General features: G+C 35.0%; 4 protein-coding genes across 4 annotated transcripts; 2 read left to right on the plus strand and 2 right to left on the minus strand.

The window, feature by feature from the left end:
- The first annotated feature begins 176 nt into the window (after positions 1-176).
- LOC142542364 (small ribosomal subunit protein RACK1-like) lies at positions 177-2,827 on the plus strand. The gene is made up of 3 exons (XM_075648965.1): positions 177-722; positions 991-1,408; positions 2,505-2,827. Exons 1-3 carry the CDS (start codon positions 253-255, stop codon positions 2,604-2,606), a joined length of 990 nt encoding a protein of 329 aa, XP_075505080.1. The 5' UTR covers positions 177-252; the 3' UTR covers positions 2,607-2,827.
- Positions 2,828-3,811: 984 nt separating this feature from the next.
- Positions 3,812-8,215, plus strand: LOC142542365 (exonuclease 1). The gene is made up of 12 exons (XM_075648966.1): positions 3,812-3,946; positions 4,045-4,081; positions 4,171-4,345; positions 4,458-4,536; positions 5,189-5,233; positions 5,589-5,738; positions 5,825-5,939; positions 6,144-6,244; positions 6,516-6,613; positions 6,874-6,966; positions 7,173-7,339; positions 7,671-8,215. Exons 1-12 carry the CDS (start codon positions 3,869-3,871, stop codon positions 8,111-8,113), a joined length of 1,581 nt encoding a protein of 526 aa, XP_075505081.1. The 5' UTR covers positions 3,812-3,868; the 3' UTR covers positions 8,114-8,215.
- Positions 8,216-8,431: 216 nt separating this feature from the next.
- On the minus strand, positions 8,432-10,055 carry LOC142541408 (protein MOTHER of FT and TFL1-like). The gene is made up of 4 exons (XM_075647942.1): positions 9,832-10,055; positions 9,555-9,616; positions 9,170-9,210; positions 8,432-8,814 (listed from the first exon to the last, which is right to left on the minus strand). The coding sequence occupies exons 1-4, from the start codon at positions 10,024-10,026 to the stop codon at positions 8,594-8,596; spliced, it is 519 nt and encodes a 172-aa protein (XP_075504057.1). The 5' UTR covers positions 10,027-10,055; the 3' UTR covers positions 8,432-8,593.
- Positions 10,056-15,155: 5,100 nt separating this feature from the next.
- On the minus strand, positions 15,156-20,784 carry LOC142542366 (mitogen-activated protein kinase 9-like). The gene is made up of 11 exons (XM_075648967.1): positions 20,278-20,784; positions 19,168-19,576; positions 18,738-18,865; positions 18,575-18,634; positions 17,768-17,917; positions 17,419-17,574; positions 17,164-17,301; positions 16,991-17,067; positions 16,706-16,807; positions 15,910-16,129; positions 15,156-15,471 (listed from the first exon to the last, which is right to left on the minus strand). Exons 1-11 carry the CDS (start codon positions 20,293-20,295, stop codon positions 15,400-15,402), a joined length of 1,530 nt encoding a protein of 509 aa, XP_075505082.1. The 5' UTR covers positions 20,296-20,784; the 3' UTR covers positions 15,156-15,399.

The following is a 20,784-nucleotide window of genomic DNA, read 5'->3' on the forward strand; positions in this document are numbered from 1 at the left end:
TTTAGGGATATTTTCTAAACACGATGAGTTTTTGGATAAAAAAAATTATAAGACTTTTTTTTCTTCATTGATTTGTGCGAAAGTATTTTTAAAATAATTTTTTTAAAAAGAAAAAAGAAAAAGAAAAATGACACGACGACAGAAGCCCTAATTTCCCCAGCCATTTTTTATACGCCACAATCCATATTTTGGCTCACCGAAGCCCAAAGTAGCAACTTCACTCCGCAGGCAGAAACCCTCGAATCAAGAATCATGGCGCAAGAGCAACTGATCCTTCGGGGCACGATGCGCGCCCACACTGACTGGGTGACTGCCATTGCCGCACCCGTCGACAATTCTGACATGATCGTCTCTTCCTCCCGTGACAAATCCCTTATTCTCTGGTCCCTCACCAAGGAGGACAAAAACTATGGAGTTGCCCGCCGGCGCCTCACTGGACACGGACACTTCGTTGAGGACGTTGTCCTGTCATCCGATGGACAGTTTGCTCTTTCTGGTTCTTGGGATGGAGAGCTCCGTCTCTGGGATCTGCAATCTGGGGGCACAGCACGCCGCTTTGTGGGGCATACTAAAGACGTGTTGTCTGTTGCTTTCTCGATCGATAACAGGCAGATCATGTCAGCCTCTAGGGACAAGACGATTAAGCTGTGGAATACCCTTGGCGAATGCAAATATACGATTCAGGATCAGGACGCTCATTCCGATTGGGTTTCTTGTGTGAGGTATAACTACATGTCTCGTATTTCTTATTAATGTTATATTGTTCTATTTTATGGGTTTATGAAAGGATATTTATTTCAAAGGTAGTTATTCCCAATTAGATACCCGATCAAGTTGAGTGTCTGGTTACAATGAGACTTGTAAATCTAACTTCTCTGAAAACATTCATCATGACACGACATGATTGAAGCTGAAATTATTCTCGTAGTTATAAATGTTGATGACTTCAAAATAGTGAGTTGATAAGCAATATGTTTTGTTCTGCTTAAGGTTTTCTCCAAATGCCCTGCAGCCAATGATTGTTTCCGGGTCGTGGGATCGGACAGTTAAGATATGGAATTTGGCTAATTGTAAGCTGAGGTCTACGTTGACTGGCCATTCAGGATATGTGAATACTGTGGCAGTGTCTCCTGATGGGAGTTTGTGTGCTAGTGGTGGGAAAGATGGGATTATTTTGCTTTGGGATTTGGCTGAGGGGAAGAAGCTTTATTCTCTGGATGCTGGCTCTGTTATTCATGCTCTGTGCTTCAGCCCAAATAGGTATTGGCTGTGTGCAGCCACAGAGTCTAGTATCAAGATTTGGGATTTGGAAAGCAAGAGTGTCGTGGTAGATCTTAAGGTTGATTTAAAGCAAGAGAGCGAGATGGCTGCTGAGGAAACAACTCAGTCTGTTGCTTGTAAAAACAAGGTACATTTGCTTAATTTAAGTAGTTCCCTACTTTTTTACTCATTTTGTTGTTTTTAATTTGATGTTATGGCTCTTTAATTTCAGATTCTAACTTCCTTGACCTTTTACTGCACTTTACGATGGGATTCGACTTTCATGTACACTTTGAACTTTGAGTAGTTCGATGTTGTTATAGAGTTACCACTGCAATTGTGTTTGTTATTGTAGTTTCTTTTTAATCGCTGTGGGGTGTGATTGGCTAATAAATTTGAATCGGTGGAGTGTGTCTTGTATCATTGTGTCTGTTGTAACCAGGCATTTGTATGATTTTCATGTCAAATATGTAGGCTAGGGATGCGTTTTTTACTCCCTAAATTTTATATTAAAATACATAGGCAAAGAATGCTTTTTATACCCCTGAATTTTTTATATTAGTTTTACGCATTCAACACTGTCCCCATCATTTACTGTTGTGTTCACTAATGATTCAGTTTATCAATGCCATTCATATTCGTTCTCTCTTGATTTCAAACTTGTAGATATTATGTCGCCTATGGAAATTAATTGAGACTATTCTCCTTTTCTGATGTAATGAGCGATTTTTCTTGTCAAAAGAATCCTCCAATTCCAATTTTTCGCTGCAGATTTTTAATTGATTGAGAATTTGAGAACTTATCAAGTTAATATATTTGTTGTCATTCATTGATTGACAATTAAATCTCGTGGATTTCTCAATGAGAAATAGTTGCTGTTACTTGCTTTATAAAATCCGTTCCAACTCTTGTAAATATAACGATGTGTATCCTATTTTTCTTTCCTATAGTTTAATGTGTAATCTTAGCGCCTAGTAAAAGTTTATTGTTATAACATGCTACCAAGAGCTACTCCATTCTCATTTGGCCAACTCTTCTCCATATGTATACATGATTCAAGTCCTTTCCATCTTGTCTGGGTGTTGCAATGGATAATGTCACTGCTGCTTTTGTTCTTTTAAAATGTGCCATATGAATTTAACAACAAAGAAATAATTGGAGAACTTGTGAACACTTACTTACCTTGGATTATATATGTGTTAGCATTTTGTATGATAGCTGACTTTCTAAATTGCTTGATGTAGATCAATTACTGCACCTGTCTTAGCTGGAGTGCTGATGGAAGCACCCTTTACAGTGGTTACACAGATGGTGTTATTCGAGTTTGGGGCATTGGACGCTACTAGAAATGCGACTTCAGCAGAGCTGCCAATTTTAATTTTTTTTGTTGTTTCAGTGACCTTAAGTTGCAGTATTAGATTTCATGAAATGCTAGGTGTTTGAATTCTATTTCCCTGGTTTGATATCCGTGCTTTTTGATCATGAATAATTTGTCAGGTTACATGTATTTTTAGGACATTTGATCTCAAGTTATTTTGTCTAATGAAAGATCCATGGAATCTTGTCAGTTTTGCTGGGTACTGAGTTTTTTATGCTTGTGACGATACCAATGGTTCATGTTATCTTATTTTCAAAACTCCACATGCAGTGGCTGACCCATAAAATTGGGGGGAGGCGAAATTTGCAGGATATATTATAGGGAGGCTTACTTAAGAGTCCTCTGCAACAATTTGTTTTATGATTGATTGAATTCTATGGGACAACAATTTTATATATGTACTCTTACTTACCCACATGTTTCGCACGTGGTGAAATTAGTCTATGGTTTTTGAAGATCCGAACTAGTTAGCTAAAGAATTCAACTTTTTTTTTTATGTCTCGGTAAATGTGAAACACAAAAAAGGTTTTTTAAGTGTTGTATTTGTTTAATGATTAAGTGTGAAATATTTTTAGAATTTTTAAAATGATGTACTATATTGTAATATAATCAGAAGCTATTCCTGAAGATAATGGAAGTTAAATTACAACTTTAAAATTTAAAACAGCTCATATTATGTATTTAAATATCTAAATATGCAAAATCAATAATGATCAAAATGATATTAAATTCACGAGTATGTCTTTTATGAGACTGTCTCACAAATATTTAACTGTAAGACGAGTCAACACTACCGATATTCATAATAAAGTAACACTCTTAGCATAAAAAATAATATTTTTTTATGGATGACCCAAATAAGATATCTGTCTCACAAAATACGGTCCGTGAAATTTTCTCACACAAGTTTTTGTCTGAATTCACAATAATGAAATCATCGTAAATTTAGCCCATTACTTTTTATTATTTATTAAAAAACTTGAGAAAGGAAATATAGCTGTGGAAACTGGAAACAGAGAGTCCAGCATGTGGCACGCACGTGCATTGGGACATCTGAGATGATAATAAAAACCGCGGGAACACTTTCGACTGGTCAAACTTCAAATTCATTTGGCGGGTAATAAAGAAAACGCATCAATAAATGATCCGCCAATTTCTCATCTGACAAATTACACTCGCCACCTAAAAATTATTTATTTACCAAATAAATTAGCAAAAAAAAAAAAAATAATGGGCATCAATAATTTTCTGAGATTCATGAAGCCGCATGTTCAATCCGTTCACATAAAGAAATATTCTGGCAAACGAGTAAAATTCTTGATTTATGGACTTGATTCTGTTATCCAAGTCAAAATGCATGTCCTTCCTAGTTCCTAACTCTGTTTTTTTTTTAATCTGCGATGCAGGTAGGGATCGATGCATATTCATGGCTTCATAAAGGAGGTGATTGATAATCTCGCATAAAAAAAGTGTTATTTTTCTCGAATTACTTTTGGGGGGTTTGAATATGACATTATTGGCACTTTTTGTAGCTTATTCGTGTAGCATGGAGCTATGTCTGAATACTGATGGAGACAAGAAATCCCAATATTTGAAGTATTTTATGCATCGAATCAATATGCTTCGACACCATAAGATCACTCCGGTGGTCGTTTTTGATGGCGGGAGTATCCCGTGTAAGGCTGCCATAGAAGATGAAAGGCACAGGCATGTTGTGTTTGTGTACAGTTGCTTGTTATCTTAGAAGTGCAAAGTTCAAGGGCGATCCAAGATTGTATGCCAATGGTTTTTTTTTCCTTTTCAAACTAATGTGATTTAGGAGAAGAAAGGCCAATAGAGATATGGCGATGGAGAAGCTGAAGGAAGGTAATGCTAATGCAGCCTCTGAGCTTTTCCAGGTATTACTTCATTTTTAGTATTGTTTCTTTTAATTGTGAGCCTTCTCTTTTTGACACTAAGTTGAAACTTTGTGGGAAACTATGAAGTACAAGTATTGTAATTGCTTGTTTGTGAGTTCTAGGCAGATGATAGAATCACGTAGGGAGCACCGTTTGTTTCCAACTTCCTTGAGGATTCACAAATACATCACAGACTTTGTGTACTATCCATGACATTTTATGTCGATTTGTGTGCAAGTGGGAGTACTTTAGTTCCACATCATCTCGTTACTTGGTACTCTATGCCAAGGTGGGATTTTTGCTTTTGAACTATTTAGAGAACTTATTTTCTTCACGCCTCACGTGATATGTACAACCATCATATATAGATTTTTTTAATCAAAATAATCTTGAACAAAAGGGTTCATAAAATATAAGATGCAGAAATTACTTTGGACCTTTGTTTGTTTTCCATTTTTCCTGTAAAGTAATTGATGAGTTTACGATCCTAGGCTTTGATAAGTTGAGTTTTTTTTCTTGCATTCAGCGATAGCCTACAAGTATTATATGTTATGAGGATAAATTCTACAAATACTAAATATTGGAATATAAATCTTCATGCCACATTTTCTGTATGCTTACACGTCCTGATTATTTGTGTTATATGATGTAGAGGGCAGTGAGCATCACTCCGCTGATGGCACATCAACTTGTCCAGGTAAACATGTCAGTTCATTCATTTATAGGCTTCTATCCATTGTAAAATGTGGCATGAAGATATATCTTCAATATTTAGTATTTGTAGAATTTATCCTCACAGCATATTTTTGGATGCCTATGTTAAAAGGATATAGTGGGGTATTTTTTCATCTAACTTCGGCCAACTATTTTTTTTAAAAAAAATTAACCTCATATAGTGTATTTCAAGTAAACTTGAAGATTTAAAAAAGTTTGACCGCATCTATTTTCCCAATTTCCCTGGATATGATATAGCAGGTGCATACTAACTTCCAATACCAAACTAAGTTTCTGACGCAGGACTGATCAATAGTACCAACTGTTTTAATTTTCAGATTTTGAGATTAGAGAATATTGAGTTTGTGGTAGCTCCATACGAGGCAGATGCACAACTGGCATACCTGTCTGGTCTTAAAGCTGAAGAGGGTGGGGTTGTAGCAGTCATTTCAGAGGACAGTGACTTACTAGCATATGGTTGTCCAGCTGTAAGAAATCGCGCCTAAACAAAATCAAATGTTATTCACCCTTTGCTTGATTTCAGTTCGAACTTTTCTCGCGCCAATTTTTGCAGGTAGTCTTTAAGATGGACCGATATGGCAATGGTGAAGAGATAGTTCTGGACAAGGTCTTTAATACTGTTGGTTGCGTACCATCCTTCAAAAGTTTTGATAGAGAATTGCTAACAGGTGAATTATCTTTGTTGAATTACGGGTTATGAGTTCAAGATTTATCATAATTTCAGAACTTACAAGACCGATTAGTTTCGGTTTTAGGACCTGTCATTTAGGATCAACCCATCATGTGTACTCATGGTAAAAATATATTTTGTTTCTTTCGCTACCCCTACTAATTTCTTGCACTGATCAGGACTTCAATCATGGGTATTTCAGGTATGTGTGTCTTGGCTGGCTGTGATTTCCTTCCATCTGTTCCTGGAGTTGGAATTGCAAGAGCTCACAATCTGGTTGCCAAGTACCGAAACTTCTCCCGTGTAAGAACAGTCTTTGATCAAGTAAAAGTTGAACCAAGTCATTGATAGTATGTTAATCATGTCCTAGATACTTTTAAGAAAAGCTCAGTTATAATGCAAATCTCTCACTGGAATTTTGACGACATATTTTTTGTACATGAACCACCGATTGATGAAAATTGGTTTGTTTCAGCCAGATTTTCGCGCATGCTCATTTCGATTTTCTTCAACTTTATTCTTTTGAGCATTGATTGTTTCTTGGAATGGCTAAAAATCCTATTGAGATTCGCAGATTCTATCAGTTTTGAGATTTGAGAAGGGAAAACAAATGCCTGAAGATTACTCCGAGGCCTTCAAAGAAGCAGCTGCAGTGTTCCAGCATGCTCGAGTGTATGTATAAGATAGTATATGGTACTCTATAACACATGAAACTTCAAATTTATTTCCTGTAATCACGTTGCATATATATCATGATCTCACATCACATCTCAACAGATGACAGTACATATGGTGTACAAATTTGAGATACTCTCCTACCCAAGATACTATTCTTTTGGTTTGAATTTTCCTTTTCCAATGTCCAATGTGTTGAGAAGATGATGTGGGATCATAGCAATAATACTTGCATCACTGTTTAAAGTTGTTGGCAGATATGATGCAGCTAAAAAGCAACTCAAACCCCTCAAACCTCTAACGCCGGATCTCTTGCAAAACGAAGATAAAAATCTTGATTTCTTAGGGCCGTATCCTTGTTCTTTCAATCTATTACTTTTCAACATGCTGATGTACAGGATGCAGGTCTTAGATAATAGATCAATTATAACCTGTACACCTTTTGATTCACTTCGTTTTCCAGTCAAAACTAGTGCTACAAATCATTTATGTGAAAGAGCAGCTTGTTTAAAACTCGGTATTTTCTCTCGTTTTCTCCTCAACATCAAATAATTAGGGACTTACCCCCATCGCTAGCAATTGCAATTGCTCAAGGAAATCTGGACCCGTGCACAATGGAAGCTTTTGATCACTTCCCTCAACCAGGAAACCAGTTTAATCTCAACTCTCCAGCTTCTGCTTGTAGATTCTTGAGACAAGAAGAAGCTACTGAATCCACTGAAGGTGCATTTTTCAATGTGTCAAAAACTTCTTTTCTAGTAAATATTTGTGTATCTAACTGAACCCATGACCGACCATTAAGGTCATAGATATAAATACCTTGCAAATGATGGACCCGAGATATGGATTTGGAATCAGCAATTTAATTTATTTGGGTGGATGAATCTTACATTTTAAAATATAAGCATAAAATTTAAAGCAAAGAACTGCCTTTTCTCACTTCCGCTCGTCCATTTTAGCTCACCACCTAGAAATTTTCTTTTCACTAGCGATTTTGTAATATGCTCTAAGTTGAGGAATCGTTAGCCTAAGTGCAGTGCTCATGCTGTTTCAGGCAAACATTCAGATGATGTGCCAACAGACAAAGTGATCAATGGTTTAGCCCAACAGAAGCCCACAACAGTTGCGGAGGAAGTGCTGAACTCCAGTGAAATTTTATCACTACAAAACTTGGTTTTCCCTTCAAACGATGAAGCCTCCACAGAAAATGTAAAAACGCCCTTTCGACTTCCTTCAAAGATTCCGAACAACAACCCGTTCAAAAAACGCAAACTGGAACAAGTTCAGACGGTTGCAATTCATGAACAGGTTTCAACGGTTACTGAGATTGAGAGCCTAGGCCCCATTGTTGAATCACAGGAAAGTATAAACTCTAAACATTCATCTCTTCTTACCACAAAAGTGGAAAATATTAGCAGAAAGCTACCAAAACATAGGCATTGCACAGCTGAAGTATCTAAGAATACAAGCATCTTAAATTTCTATTCTAGAGTGTAATTACTTTTTTCTTTCTAAATATTTATTATGATTTTCATGCATTCAGATCTTGTCGGTCTTTTCCATTGATTAATCAAGGAATAGTCAACAAAAAGCAAGCAATATCATCGTTGGAAATTTGCATGTTTCTATAATTTTTGTGAAAGTATTTTTCTTTTTAGAAATAAATCAAATAGGATTATTTTACGTTTTTCTTTTAAAAAATATACATATCATCTGGATAATCTTGATCTTTCATTCGTTCAGAATTTTTTTTAAAAAAGTTTAATTTTTAAGACCAAAACAAAAGATACACGTATGGAGGGGTCGAAGCACATGTTTCATGAAATAAAAGCCAATAATTTAGGGCATCCATGATTCTTACTGATGCAGGAGGAACCTCCAACAAGCACACTACAACTCTTTATTAAACTTGTATATAATCATAGCATCAATATTTTATATATATGGTTTTGGTAACTATCTGCAAGATCAACTAATTCAGCGTTTCCGGTTGGCGGGTTCTTTGTGAGCATTGAAATAGACGGTGGCAACAGGCATTCCCAGATCAAAGTGATGCGCGAAGGCCCTCGTATTGAAATGCGAGCGGCAACCCGGCGGCTCCAATGCGCTCATTGCCACTTTCTGCCGGAAGAGCACCAGTATGTAGCGGTGGATTCCCACCGGTGGCCGTGGCCCTGCATAGGGCAGCACCTCCTTCCCTGAAACCACATCACCAATCACTAATCAAGAATATCTAACACAAAATTAAATTCAGATCATATCCACTCCTGACACTCAGTTTTATTCCAACAAGTAAATTTTCGACTAGTTCAATAATTCTTTTAATGAAATTATTTTAGACAAAGAATAATAAGAGACGTGAGGTCGTATACATCATCGCACTTCCATGGTCGATCTCTCTAAAATTCATTGTGTCAATGAATGCAAAATTAGAACAAAAATAATTAATACATGCATTAATTAACATTATCTAATTAAATTATCAACATATACGACTTTATTTGGACAACAGGAATCCAATTAATCAATTTCAAGATATCTAGATCATTTTACCTCTAGTGACATTGGTGCAGCCAGGAATGTCCGTCACGATCCTTAAAAAAAAAAAGGTACAAAAAATTATACTGGTAATGAAAACCAAAACAATAATAATTTTCAATTTAAATCAATGGTTAAGATTTTGATATTTTATGTTGTCAAATTTCAGTTTTGATATTATATTTTTATTTTTTGTATTTTATTTTTTATTTTTTATTCGGAATATTGACACTGCACACGTCATGCAACACTCTGTATGAGTGCCACGTCTGGAAAAGATTAAATTTTTAAAAAGATAAAACGTAGACTAAAATTTTACAGCATATAAAACCAAACTCGCAAAGAAGAAGGACCAAAAATGCAATTTTCTAATAAGTGGGACAATGTAACAATTATTTACCAATGGATCCATTCCCTCATGCTAGGCTCGCTCGGACTTGGAGCATCTGGATCTGTCATCACCTGCACATCATGCAACACGGCCACATCCCATTAACTACATCGAATCCGGACAAGATTAGCCACGAACAACACAACCCATAAAAATTTAGCAGCGGCATAGAAATTTTGACCAAATTTTTTTTTTCGAAAACACAAGACATGCAAATTAAACAAGTTCTGATCAACATGTAAAGAAGAAAGAAAAGAAATAGTGGACTAGCTGGTGTGAGTGGTACCAGAGTGTAGAGATCAGTAGGAAGACCAGAGATAAGGACCCTGGGTGGTGCTGCGGCCATGGAGGGCTTGATATCGCAGCCATTAGTGACATGCCTTGTTCCATAGTACACAGACATGTTCACTGTGGGCACAAACATGTCAACCACATCGCCAATCACCCTACCAACTACCAGAGGATCAACATTTGTTGCCATTTTCAATCACCAGAAATGTACACTATAGCTTATTTTATTTATTGTGTTGCAGTGGCTGGCCGGATGGATATTTATAGGGGAAGATTTGTGAGATTGGGTGGACATGCATAGGGCGATGTAAAAAGCAGTACACCACGTGTGAAAACCTTGCGCCTCACTGCATAAACCACCCTTTTCATGTTTTGTAGGCTGCTTCGCCAGGCGTCACAACTTACTTTTTTCTTTTTTTGTGGTTTTGTTTTAAAATAATTGTCCTCTTAATTGGTTTAATCATAGTCTCCATTGTGCACACTAATTTCCATACACAGTTGGATGTATTTTATGCCATAGATAGATTTCCACTATGGGTTTTATTTGTTTATAAATAGATATGACCTTTTAATTTTTTTTTAAAAAAATAACTGTTCAAGATGTTTATGCGTCTGTATGGAACTTATAATCAGTGTCTTTTAACACGTAATTGCATGTATTACTGAATTTAATTAACCTTTTTTCCCCGGTTGTTTTCTTTGGTACTCTTTCGCAGTGCTGATTCCGTGCGCTATCCAATTTTTCCGCTCAATGTTGTATAGGATGACTCGCTCTTTCGCAGTGCTGTCACTCATGTTTATATTAACGCGATTTATCGCATGTTTTATCATGTGATAGAAAAATAATAATCAAGTTTATAGTCAAGCTACTTTTCTTATGTTTTATGTGATGCATTGATAATTTGCATATAAAATGGATATTATAAAATTTCCTACATAAGTTTTTACCCCAATTACTTGAACATAAAAAATATTTGAAATCAATGTTGTTTTTATAGTCATTTGTGCTTTCAGAGTTATTTTTGATTCTCATGTTTGAATTTTTTTCAGTGCATAGAGTTTCTTTTACATCTAGAATCTTTTTTTTTTGGTTGGTTGCTTTGACACATTTTCACAGGGCTGAAAATATGATGTCCAATTTGATTTATGCTATAGAACGGAATGTGTTTTCCGTGAATAAGTACATTATATCGGTTTCGGTTTTGTAGATTTCATTTGGGATTGTTACTCATGTTTATATTCAAACGATTCATTGCGTGCTTTATGTGCTCGGTGATGATCACATATATAATAATGTGACTCATCGTATGTTTTATGTCATGTAGTGAGAATTTGCGTGTAAAATGGATATTAGAAAATTTCTTATATAAGTTTTACCACAAGGATTTGAACTTAAAAAAATGAAATCAACATTTTCATTTCGTTTTGTACTTACAGAGTTATTTTTGGTTACGAAGTTTAAACTTTTTTCAGTATATATAATTTCTTTTGCCTCTAGAATCTTTTTTTCGGGTTGGTTGCTTTGACATGTTTTTTGCAGTGCTTCAACGTGATATCCAATTTCGATTTACGTCATAAAATGAAATGTGTCTTTTTGAGCATAAATACGTAGTTTTGGTTTTGTAGATTTCAATTGAGATTTGTTGCTATTAACGTTTATATTCAAGTGATTCATCGCATGTTTTATGTGAATGACGCTTATAGTCATGCGACTGATCATATGTTTTATGTAATATAATGATCATTTGTATGTAAAATGGATATATAAAATTTTATACATATGTTTTTACCTCGAGTACTCGAATTTTTAAAAATATTTGAAATCAATGTTTTTTATCTTCTTTTGTGCTTTCCAAATTATTTTTGGTTATCATGTTTGAAGTTTTTCTGTACACGGAATTTCTTTTTCTTTTAGAATCTTTTTTTTTCTGCTTCTTTTTTTTTCGGGTTGGTTGCTCTGACACATTTTCACAGTGCTGAAAATGTGATGTCCAATTTTGATTTAAGCTATAGAACGGAAATGCACTTTTTGGTGAATGTGTGTATTTTTGGTTTTGTAGATTTCACTGTGGAATTCGTTGTTAGTCACATTTATATTCACACGATTCATCACATGTTTTATGTGATCGGTGATTTATAATCATGCGACTCATCATATGCTTTATGTGTTATAGTGATAATTTTCACGTAAAATGAATATTCGAAAACTCCTCATATAAGTTTTTTTCATGAATATTTAAACTTAAAAAATATTTGAAATCAATGTTTTTATTTCTTTTGTACTTTTAGAGTAATTTTTGGTTCTCATGTTAGAACTCTTTTCGGTACATATAATTTCTTTTGCCTCTAGAATTTTTTTTCGTGGTTGGTTGCTTTGAAACGTTTTCACGGTGCTTAAATCGTGATATCCAATTTTGATTTATATTTTAGAACAAAATGCACTTTCTCGTGAATAAATAGTTTTTAGTTTTGTAGATTTCACATGAGATTTTTTTATATTCACTTTTATATTCATGCTATTCATCACGTGTTTCATGCGATACAATGAAAATCACATTTATAGTCATGCAATGCAATCCACCGAATGTTTTATGTACTATAATGATAATTTGTAGGTAAAATTGATATTATAAAATTTCGTGTATATGTTTCTACCCAAGTACTTGAACTTGAAAAATATATGAAATTAATGTTTTTTATGTTTATTTGTGCTTTTCAGAGCTATTTATGTTTCTCATGTTTGAATTTTCTCATCAGATGAAATTTCTTTTACCTCTAGAATCTTTTTTTTTTTTTGCTTTTTATTTTTTTTCGGTTGGTTGCTCTGGCACGTTTTCACAGTGCTGAAAATGTGCTATCCAATTTTGATTTAAGCTGTAGAACGAAATGCACTTTTTGGTGAATAAGTGTGTATTTTTGGTTTTGTAGATTTCACGTGGAATTCGTTGCTACTCACGTAGTCACGTTTATATTCACGCGATTCATCACATGTTTTATGTGATCGATGATTATCATGTTTATAGTCACGCGACTCATCATATGCTTTATGTGATATAATGATAATTTGCACGTAAAATGAATATTCGAAAACTCCTCATACATGTTTTTTTCACGAATATTTAAATTTAAAAAATATTTAAAATCAATGTTTTTATTTCTTTTGTACTTTTATAGTCATTTTTGGTTCTCAAGTTAGAACTTTTTTCAGTATATATAATTTCTTTTGCCTCTAGAATCTTTTTTCGTGATTGGTTGCTTTGATACGTTTTCGCAGTGTTGAAACCGTGATATCCAATTTTGATTTATGTTATAGAACGAAATGCACTTTCTTGTGAATAAATAGTTTTTAGTTTTGTAGATTTCACATGAGATTTGTTTATATTCACGTTTATATTCATGCTATTCATCACGTGTTTTATGCGATACAATGAAAATCACATTTATAGTCATGCGATACACCGAGTGTTTTATGTACTATAATGATAATTTGTAGGTAAAATTGATATTATAAAATTTCGTGTATAGGTTTCTACCCCAAGTACTTGAACTTGAAAAATATATGAAATTAATGTGTTTTATGTTTATTTGTATTTTCAGAGCTATTTTTGTTTCTCATGTTTGAATTTTCTAAGTAGATGAAATTTCTTTTACCTCTAGAATATGTTTTTTAAGGTTGGTTGCTTTGACACATTTTCCCAGTGCTGAAAACGTGCTGTCCAACTTTGATTTGTGCTATAGAACGAAATGCCTTTTTTCGTGAATAAGCACGTGATTTTTGGTTTTATAGATTTCACGTGGGATTCGGTGCTACTCATGTATATAGTCACACTATTCATTGCGTGTTTTACGTTATACAATGATAATTACGTTTATTGTCATGTGACTAATTGTATATATGCTTTATGTGATATAGTGATAATTTTTGGTTCTCATGTTTGAACTTTTTTCAGTACATATAATTACTTTTACCTCTAGAATCTATTTTTTTTTGGGTTGGTTGCTCTAACACGTTTTCACATTGTTAAAAACGTGCTATCCAATTGCGATTTGGATTGATTGTTCTAACACGTTTTTGCAGTGCTAAAAACGTGCTATCCAATTGCGATTCATGTGACAGAGAACAAAGTGTGTTTTCTCGTAAACAAGTAATTTTTGGATTATGTACTTTAACATATAATTTCACGTGCTACTAAATTTTTCTCTTTTTTTTTTCCGGATTGTTTGCTTTGGCACATTTCCGCCGTGCTGATTTCGTGCGCTATCCAGTTTTCGATTTGTGTTACATAGGATGAAATGCTTTTTTCGTGAATAGCAATTTTTGGATTATTTAGATTTCATGTGGGATCAAAATAAATTGAAATACAATATAGGTAAAAAGATATTTTATCAATATAGAAAATTTCCTACACAAGTTTTCCCAAGTAGCACGTTTTGGAAGCTCCACTTGTTCACGTACAATATCCGAAATCATTGTGCTAATGTTCAAAATGCTTCAGCTAGCACGTTTTGTCCTAGGAGTGCCAATCAAGAAGTTCACGTGTTGTTGACACAAAAGGGATTGCATAACCACGTAGATACGGATTTTTATACACATATTCCATTATTTTTTGGGTGGTTAATACTACAAAAAAAACGCTGCATCAGCGATGAAATTCATAAAACTAGCGACGGTTTTTTCAAATTATATTTTCCCATGGTTTTAATGAAACCGTGGGCAAATTACCACGGTTTTTAAAAACTGTGGGCATGTTAACGATGGATTAAATAAAACCACGACGGTCTTGAAAACCGTTGTTAATTGCGACTGTTTTAAATAAATCGTCGCTAAATATTTATCTTCTATATTTGAAATCATTGTGCTAAATTGCTAATGTTCAAAATGCTTTTCAGTTACGTTTTGTCCTTACTGCTCTTAAAATAAAAATGGCTCATTAGCTAGAGTTGTGTTCGGTTTGAAGCATTTTATTAAGGATTGAAGTCACAATATAAAATTATGGATTTCAAAGATTTTATTTCAATAACAAAAATGGATTGAAATCAAAGTTCAAGAATTTAAATTTGATAGATTTAAGGATTATATATTTTTATTTCAACAAGTTTGATATATAATGTCTACCACTTATGTGATCATTATTGAGATTAAATCAAAATGTCTACCAATTTCATGAACCTAATTAAGTATATAAGTAATAAAAAACTTACTGTTATTCGTGGTTAAAACAATGATAGTTTCTATTTAAAGTTTCATTAGAACTCAGAACCAGGTTACACATTGGATAGGAAATACTTCGTATTAATGTTAATATACAAACAAGCAAGTAATAAAAAGGCAAATTTACAGTCATTTTTGGACAAACTGTACACAAAAATCCAAGAACAAAATAATGAACTTTTGCACATTAGTGAATCCTCCTTTCTGGTCAACAAATCCAAATATCAAAAGCACTCCTTTCGTAAACTATAAACTACGTCTATACTATCTGTTACTATGAACCTAAAACAAAGAAAACATCTAAAAATGCAAGGGGAAAATAACCTTGTGGATGATGTTATCTCCATTTTTTCAGCAATGGAGATAGGCAACTTTCTCAGACAACCCATCAACTTCTTCATCTTGCTCCGCAATGGGATCTTCCTGCCAACAGTGGAAAAGATTATAACATTTAGTATGCAATAAAAAAGAAACATGAACTAGTAATCAGCACTTCTATCTTTGTATGCAACATGGAACCATTTGCTTTGATTTTTTTTTTTAAAATCCTGTCGAGGCAGCTAATTCATGTTTAATTTATTCGAGCTCGACCATTTCGAATGGTAGTGTTCACTTATTCACCAGCCTACCCTGTTTGCTTCTTATGAAGCTCACGAACACATCCACGAGCTCAAGATCTCGATTGTTAGTTATATTTTCATTTGATAGAGGTCGATCTTAAACTATTAATTAAGTTGAGCTTAGCCTGAAGATTATCAGGTTTCACAAGTCCACAAAAGTAACAAAGATTTCACCATAAAAGAGTGATGAAACATGGAAGCTACAACCGAAAACATGAGACCATGAAGAGCAGTTAACTACCTCGGTCTCTCTTTTTCCTTGGATGCCTATACATTTAGAAGCACTGATACTTGCACTCTTTAACAAGCTCCGAACACTGTAATTTGCCTTGTTTGGTCCATTTTGTTCACTTTCATTTACAGTTGGAGGACTATGAAGTGTTGGGGAGACAGAAGCTGAAGCTTGATTTTCACCATCATTCTCTTTACTGGCATCATCCTTGGGTGCAGGGACACGCTCTCTAAACATAAAATGCGGATTTAGAGAGTAATTGCACTCAGTGGAAACAATTTTAACTCAGAGCAACACATAACATGCAGATATAAAATAGGTTCGAATTTCTTTCTTCTTCAGCAATGTCAAACGCATTTAACTCTAATTTATAGCACAACTGGAATAGTATTTTTCTTTGTCCTTGTTTTTTTTCAATCATAAGAAATGTGTAGATGCAACCCAATCTTCAGCATTTCTTCAGGCTTCATCTATGTCTCAAAATTTTATCTAAATAATCAACTATCAAAAGCTCATTGAAAGATAGTTGATATTCATGACCCATGACACCACCAACAAGGCCGAGCCTCGACAATTTTCAAAATCCTTGAAATTTTCTTTAGCCATTAGTCCAACGTTTCCAAGAAAAAATTGTAACTTGGGTTGGATATGGATTTAACATTCGTTGTTTGCATATGGACAGCATAATAAATTTCTCTAATTTTAGTGAAATACGGGATAATGTAGGGATTTTTGTCTATTTAATCATTTAATTCCTCTGATCTGCAACTGCAAGGGAAGTATCATATCCTTATCATAGACATACCTAGGTAGTGAAACATGATGCCGTAGGATATGAGAGCTTTTTCCACCCTTAATGGAATGCTCCTCGAGATGTGCAAACTGTCTCTTGAATCGATCAACACCACTAGCAAAAGTTGGAGAAAACAAATTCAGTATCCAATCCAAAGAAAGTGTCTCGTGCTTCGCATACAAAATAGGAACAAGTAGATTTCTAATGCAAGCAGTAAAATTTCTTCTGCAACCATAATGATCACAAGAACTATCTGAGTGAAAAAATAAGTCATTCACACATTACAATCGGTCTAACCTCGGGTACATAAAGCCACTACTCTGATCTCCATCACGAAGATACTCTTGTAGCATCTGAGGGTGATACTCTAGTATCTGTTTGCTTGAGATAAAAGTACTCGGGATTAATAAAGGAGTTTAAGTCCAACGAACCATGCAATCACAAGGCTATTATCATGTTACTAGGCCAACCTCTCGATAAATTAACTCTCTAACATCATCTTTTGTCAATTTTCTCCTTTCAAACTCAAATTCAAACTTCGATATGGGTTGAGTTGATGGCTCACGGTCAGCATTTGCCAACCCACGAAAGTACGGATCCGCCAATGCCTGCAAGCATAGTCATCCAAAGTGTTCTCACATTACATACATTCGTGTGTATATCTATATATATATGTCACTAAATAGTTAAATAATAGTAACAAACAAGAGATCACTAGAAATTACTTCTTCGGCAGTTGGTCTATCTTTAGGATCAAATGCAACAAGACGTTCCAGTACACGCAGGGCCAAAGGGTCAGCATTGGGAAATTTCTCAACAAATGGCACAGGCTGCTTCTTGTGCATGTTTTTGAGATATCTCCTTGCCTTTTCATTTCTGATCTGCCATATTAATAGCAAAAAAAGCTCTTAATTGACAATTTTATTGTTGATTCCTTGGAACGTATTGATTCGAGAAACAATAACATTTTCTCAAAAGTAACTTAACTAAACAATCCAGAATAATTTGTTTGGAAATAGAACAAGCTTAGAAGAAAATAAAATCAAAACGATGCAGTGGGATTAAATATCTAACCCTTGCAATAGATTCAGGAGGAGGCGAGCCAAGGAGATCAGTGATTAAGTCTAATTGGTGGACCACATTTTTCCCAGGGAACAATGGTTTTCCATTAATCATCTCGGCAAATATGCAGCCAATGCTCCAGATATCAATAGCCGGGGTGTACTGAAAACAAAGAAATTCCGCAACAATTTTGCGTAGATGCACAAATCGTGTAACCCAGGAATAACATTTTTTTCCAAATTCTGATTGCACAACATTCATAGCCTACATACATGTGATTAAAAGCTACTTCATGCCCTATGGCCCTGACTTTCGACAGCAAATATACATGCTTGATCAATATTCTTGACGGCTTATCTTGTAACTACAGATGAAAGATCCAAACTCTGCCACTGACCATGTTCACCCTATATAACACTTTAGACTTCATCAGTGCATGAGGTACCATCATAATGTAGCCTACAATTAACTTCAAAGTTACTACTATTATTCTATTATGTAACCTGTGAAGTCTAGTTGAAGGATATTCCCGGTAAGACGAACACAGACAGAAGTGAATGGATGTGAATTTAATGTATATGCTAGTTAATACAATCAAAGCCTAAAACAAACTAATCCTTCAATGCTCTCTAAAGCATAAAATCACTGGTTGCCATGTCAAAATTGAGGAAGCATTGGAAAAAATGCAATAAGTATTTACGAAAACAATCATTAGCATTCACAAACTAGTGAAGACCTTCTGATCATACTAGATATAGTGTTTATTACTAACCAGACAGTCTGCAATTGAAAAAAGAGTATGTTGGGAGATCAGCTTACTTTTGAGAAAAAGGAGCCGCATAATTCAGGTGCTCGATACCACCGAGTGGCAACATAGTCCTTCACCATTTAAACAAAAATTAGTACAGTCGAGAGAAGTACAACGTGGCGTGTCAAAATAGAATCTATAATATACGATAACCTTCATTTAAATCAGACTTACAGTCCAGAATATGGCTGATGGGGCATCATTAAATGAGACACGGGCTAGCCCAAAATCACAAATCTTCAACTTACAGTCAGCATTGACAAGAATATTCTTCGGCTTCAAATCTCGGTGAAACACGTTTGCTGGACAAAAGAAAAATATTTTTCAAGTACATGAGAGAAGTTTCCTTTCTGGTTCTAGAAATTAGTGTATGCCAACCCACTTAGAGTGGAGTGATTGTTCACTTACTTTGCATTCATAGAATTGAATGACAAAGGTAGATGGATGGCCACATTCAAATTTGCGTTCATAAGAATTGAATGACAAAGAATTAACGTGTGTTACGAGACCATTCATCTGCCCCCCCATCCTCAAGTATTTGTCATTCAGTCGTTTTATTAATAGGAAGAAAATGAAGATTTCACGAGTAGATGTAGAAGACAACCTGCGTGAATATATTTTAAGCCACGTAGGAGCTGGTACAAGAAAAATTGATAGTGTTCCGGGGTTAAATCGTCATTAGCCTTAATTACTTGGTGAAGGTCAGATTCCATCAATTCAAAGATAACATAAATATCTTGGAATTCTCTCCGAGAAGGAGGAAGCATGATGTGCTTAATCACAACAATGTCCGGATGGCGGAGCAGCCGGAGGAGCTTGATTTCTCTGAGGATTCGCGTGGCATCGGATACATGCTCGAATACATCATTGATCTTCTTAATGGCAACTTTTTCTCCAGAATAGGTATCAACTGCAGAAGCTACGACGCCATAACTACCTTTGCCAATAACTTCTTGAACATGATATCTACTTGCCTCGCCATACTCTGTGAAGAAATCCTTTTCCAGTACGCTCTAACAAAAATGTATACATATAATGAATAAATAATTAGAGAAAACAGAACAAGGAAAACCATCTTAAGATGTTGAAAATGCTTCGTTACAACAAGACTCCGCAAATCAAAGGTGTCTCATCTCCAGAAAAGAAAAACTAAAAGCAAACACATAAGCTAGTTAACCCATTCTCCGAATTCCATTCTGTCTTAAAAAACAAACATCAGAAAGCAATCAACGGAAGTCATTATAGCTTAATCGAATGGACCATGGAAAAATAACATGTTTCTAAAATCACCATAATATCTGGTAATTCCGTTCATGGAAAACAAAGTTCTATGGACTAGTCGCATAACACGTAGAGAACCATGAAAAACGAATAATTTAATGTTTAACCTCTCTCTGTCTTTCGACCAAATCACGTCTCTCTCACTTTTTCTGCATAGCAGATCAGTCATTCAAAGAAGGGTATTTCATATTTTCCCTGTCTAGAGTTGACCAACGTTCGACGGAAATGATACATCAACTGTGATCTGACACCTCTCAGATTAATTCACACTTCAAACCAAACAAAAGCTGCCAAAACCAGAGACCAGAGAAAAGCAAAAGAATAAAACAGCCCCACGTTCCATTCCGATTAAAAGAAGAGCCCAAAACGAAGAACAGATACGCAGATCCACACATTGCATATCGCAGTAAAACAATAATCATAAAAAGTTAACCTTTTTGTGTGGTTCCATGGTTGAGGAGGAGAGGAACGAACCCTCTTGCAAACTTCGATCAACTCGAGTCCCGAAAAGTCAAAATCTTGCACGACAGTGATCTCTACTTCTTCTTTTTCTTCTTCTTCTTCTTGTTTTTCTAGAGGAACAGCCTGTGGGTTTCTCTCGTATGCATTAATTCTGGAAAGAGAATGAGAAGTAACAGACGCTGAGCTGCAATGGAACCAGTTACGAACCCATCCACGGATGCCTCACTCACCACCCCCATATATAACTCCAACTGTTACAAAACAAAGAAACAAAATTCAATCTTTTTTTAGGCCCCGTGTCATTCGATCCGGTTCTTGAGTTTGTTCCGCTCACGTTCAGCAATGCTCGCTCTCTCTATGGTCTATGTGATGCAAAGAGAAAGGATGATCAATAATTTTTTGTTTTGCATTTTCAAGTTTCGAATCTGATAGGCCCATTGGATTATTTTTTCAACTAGTTGGCATCAAGCTTCAATGA

This window comes from Primulina tabacum, chromosome 4, assembly GCF_025594145.1.
Source record: "Primulina tabacum isolate GXHZ01 chromosome 4, ASM2559414v2, whole genome shotgun sequence".
NCBI classification, from domain to species: domain Eukaryota; kingdom Viridiplantae; phylum Streptophyta; class Magnoliopsida; order Lamiales; family Gesneriaceae; genus Primulina; species Primulina tabacum.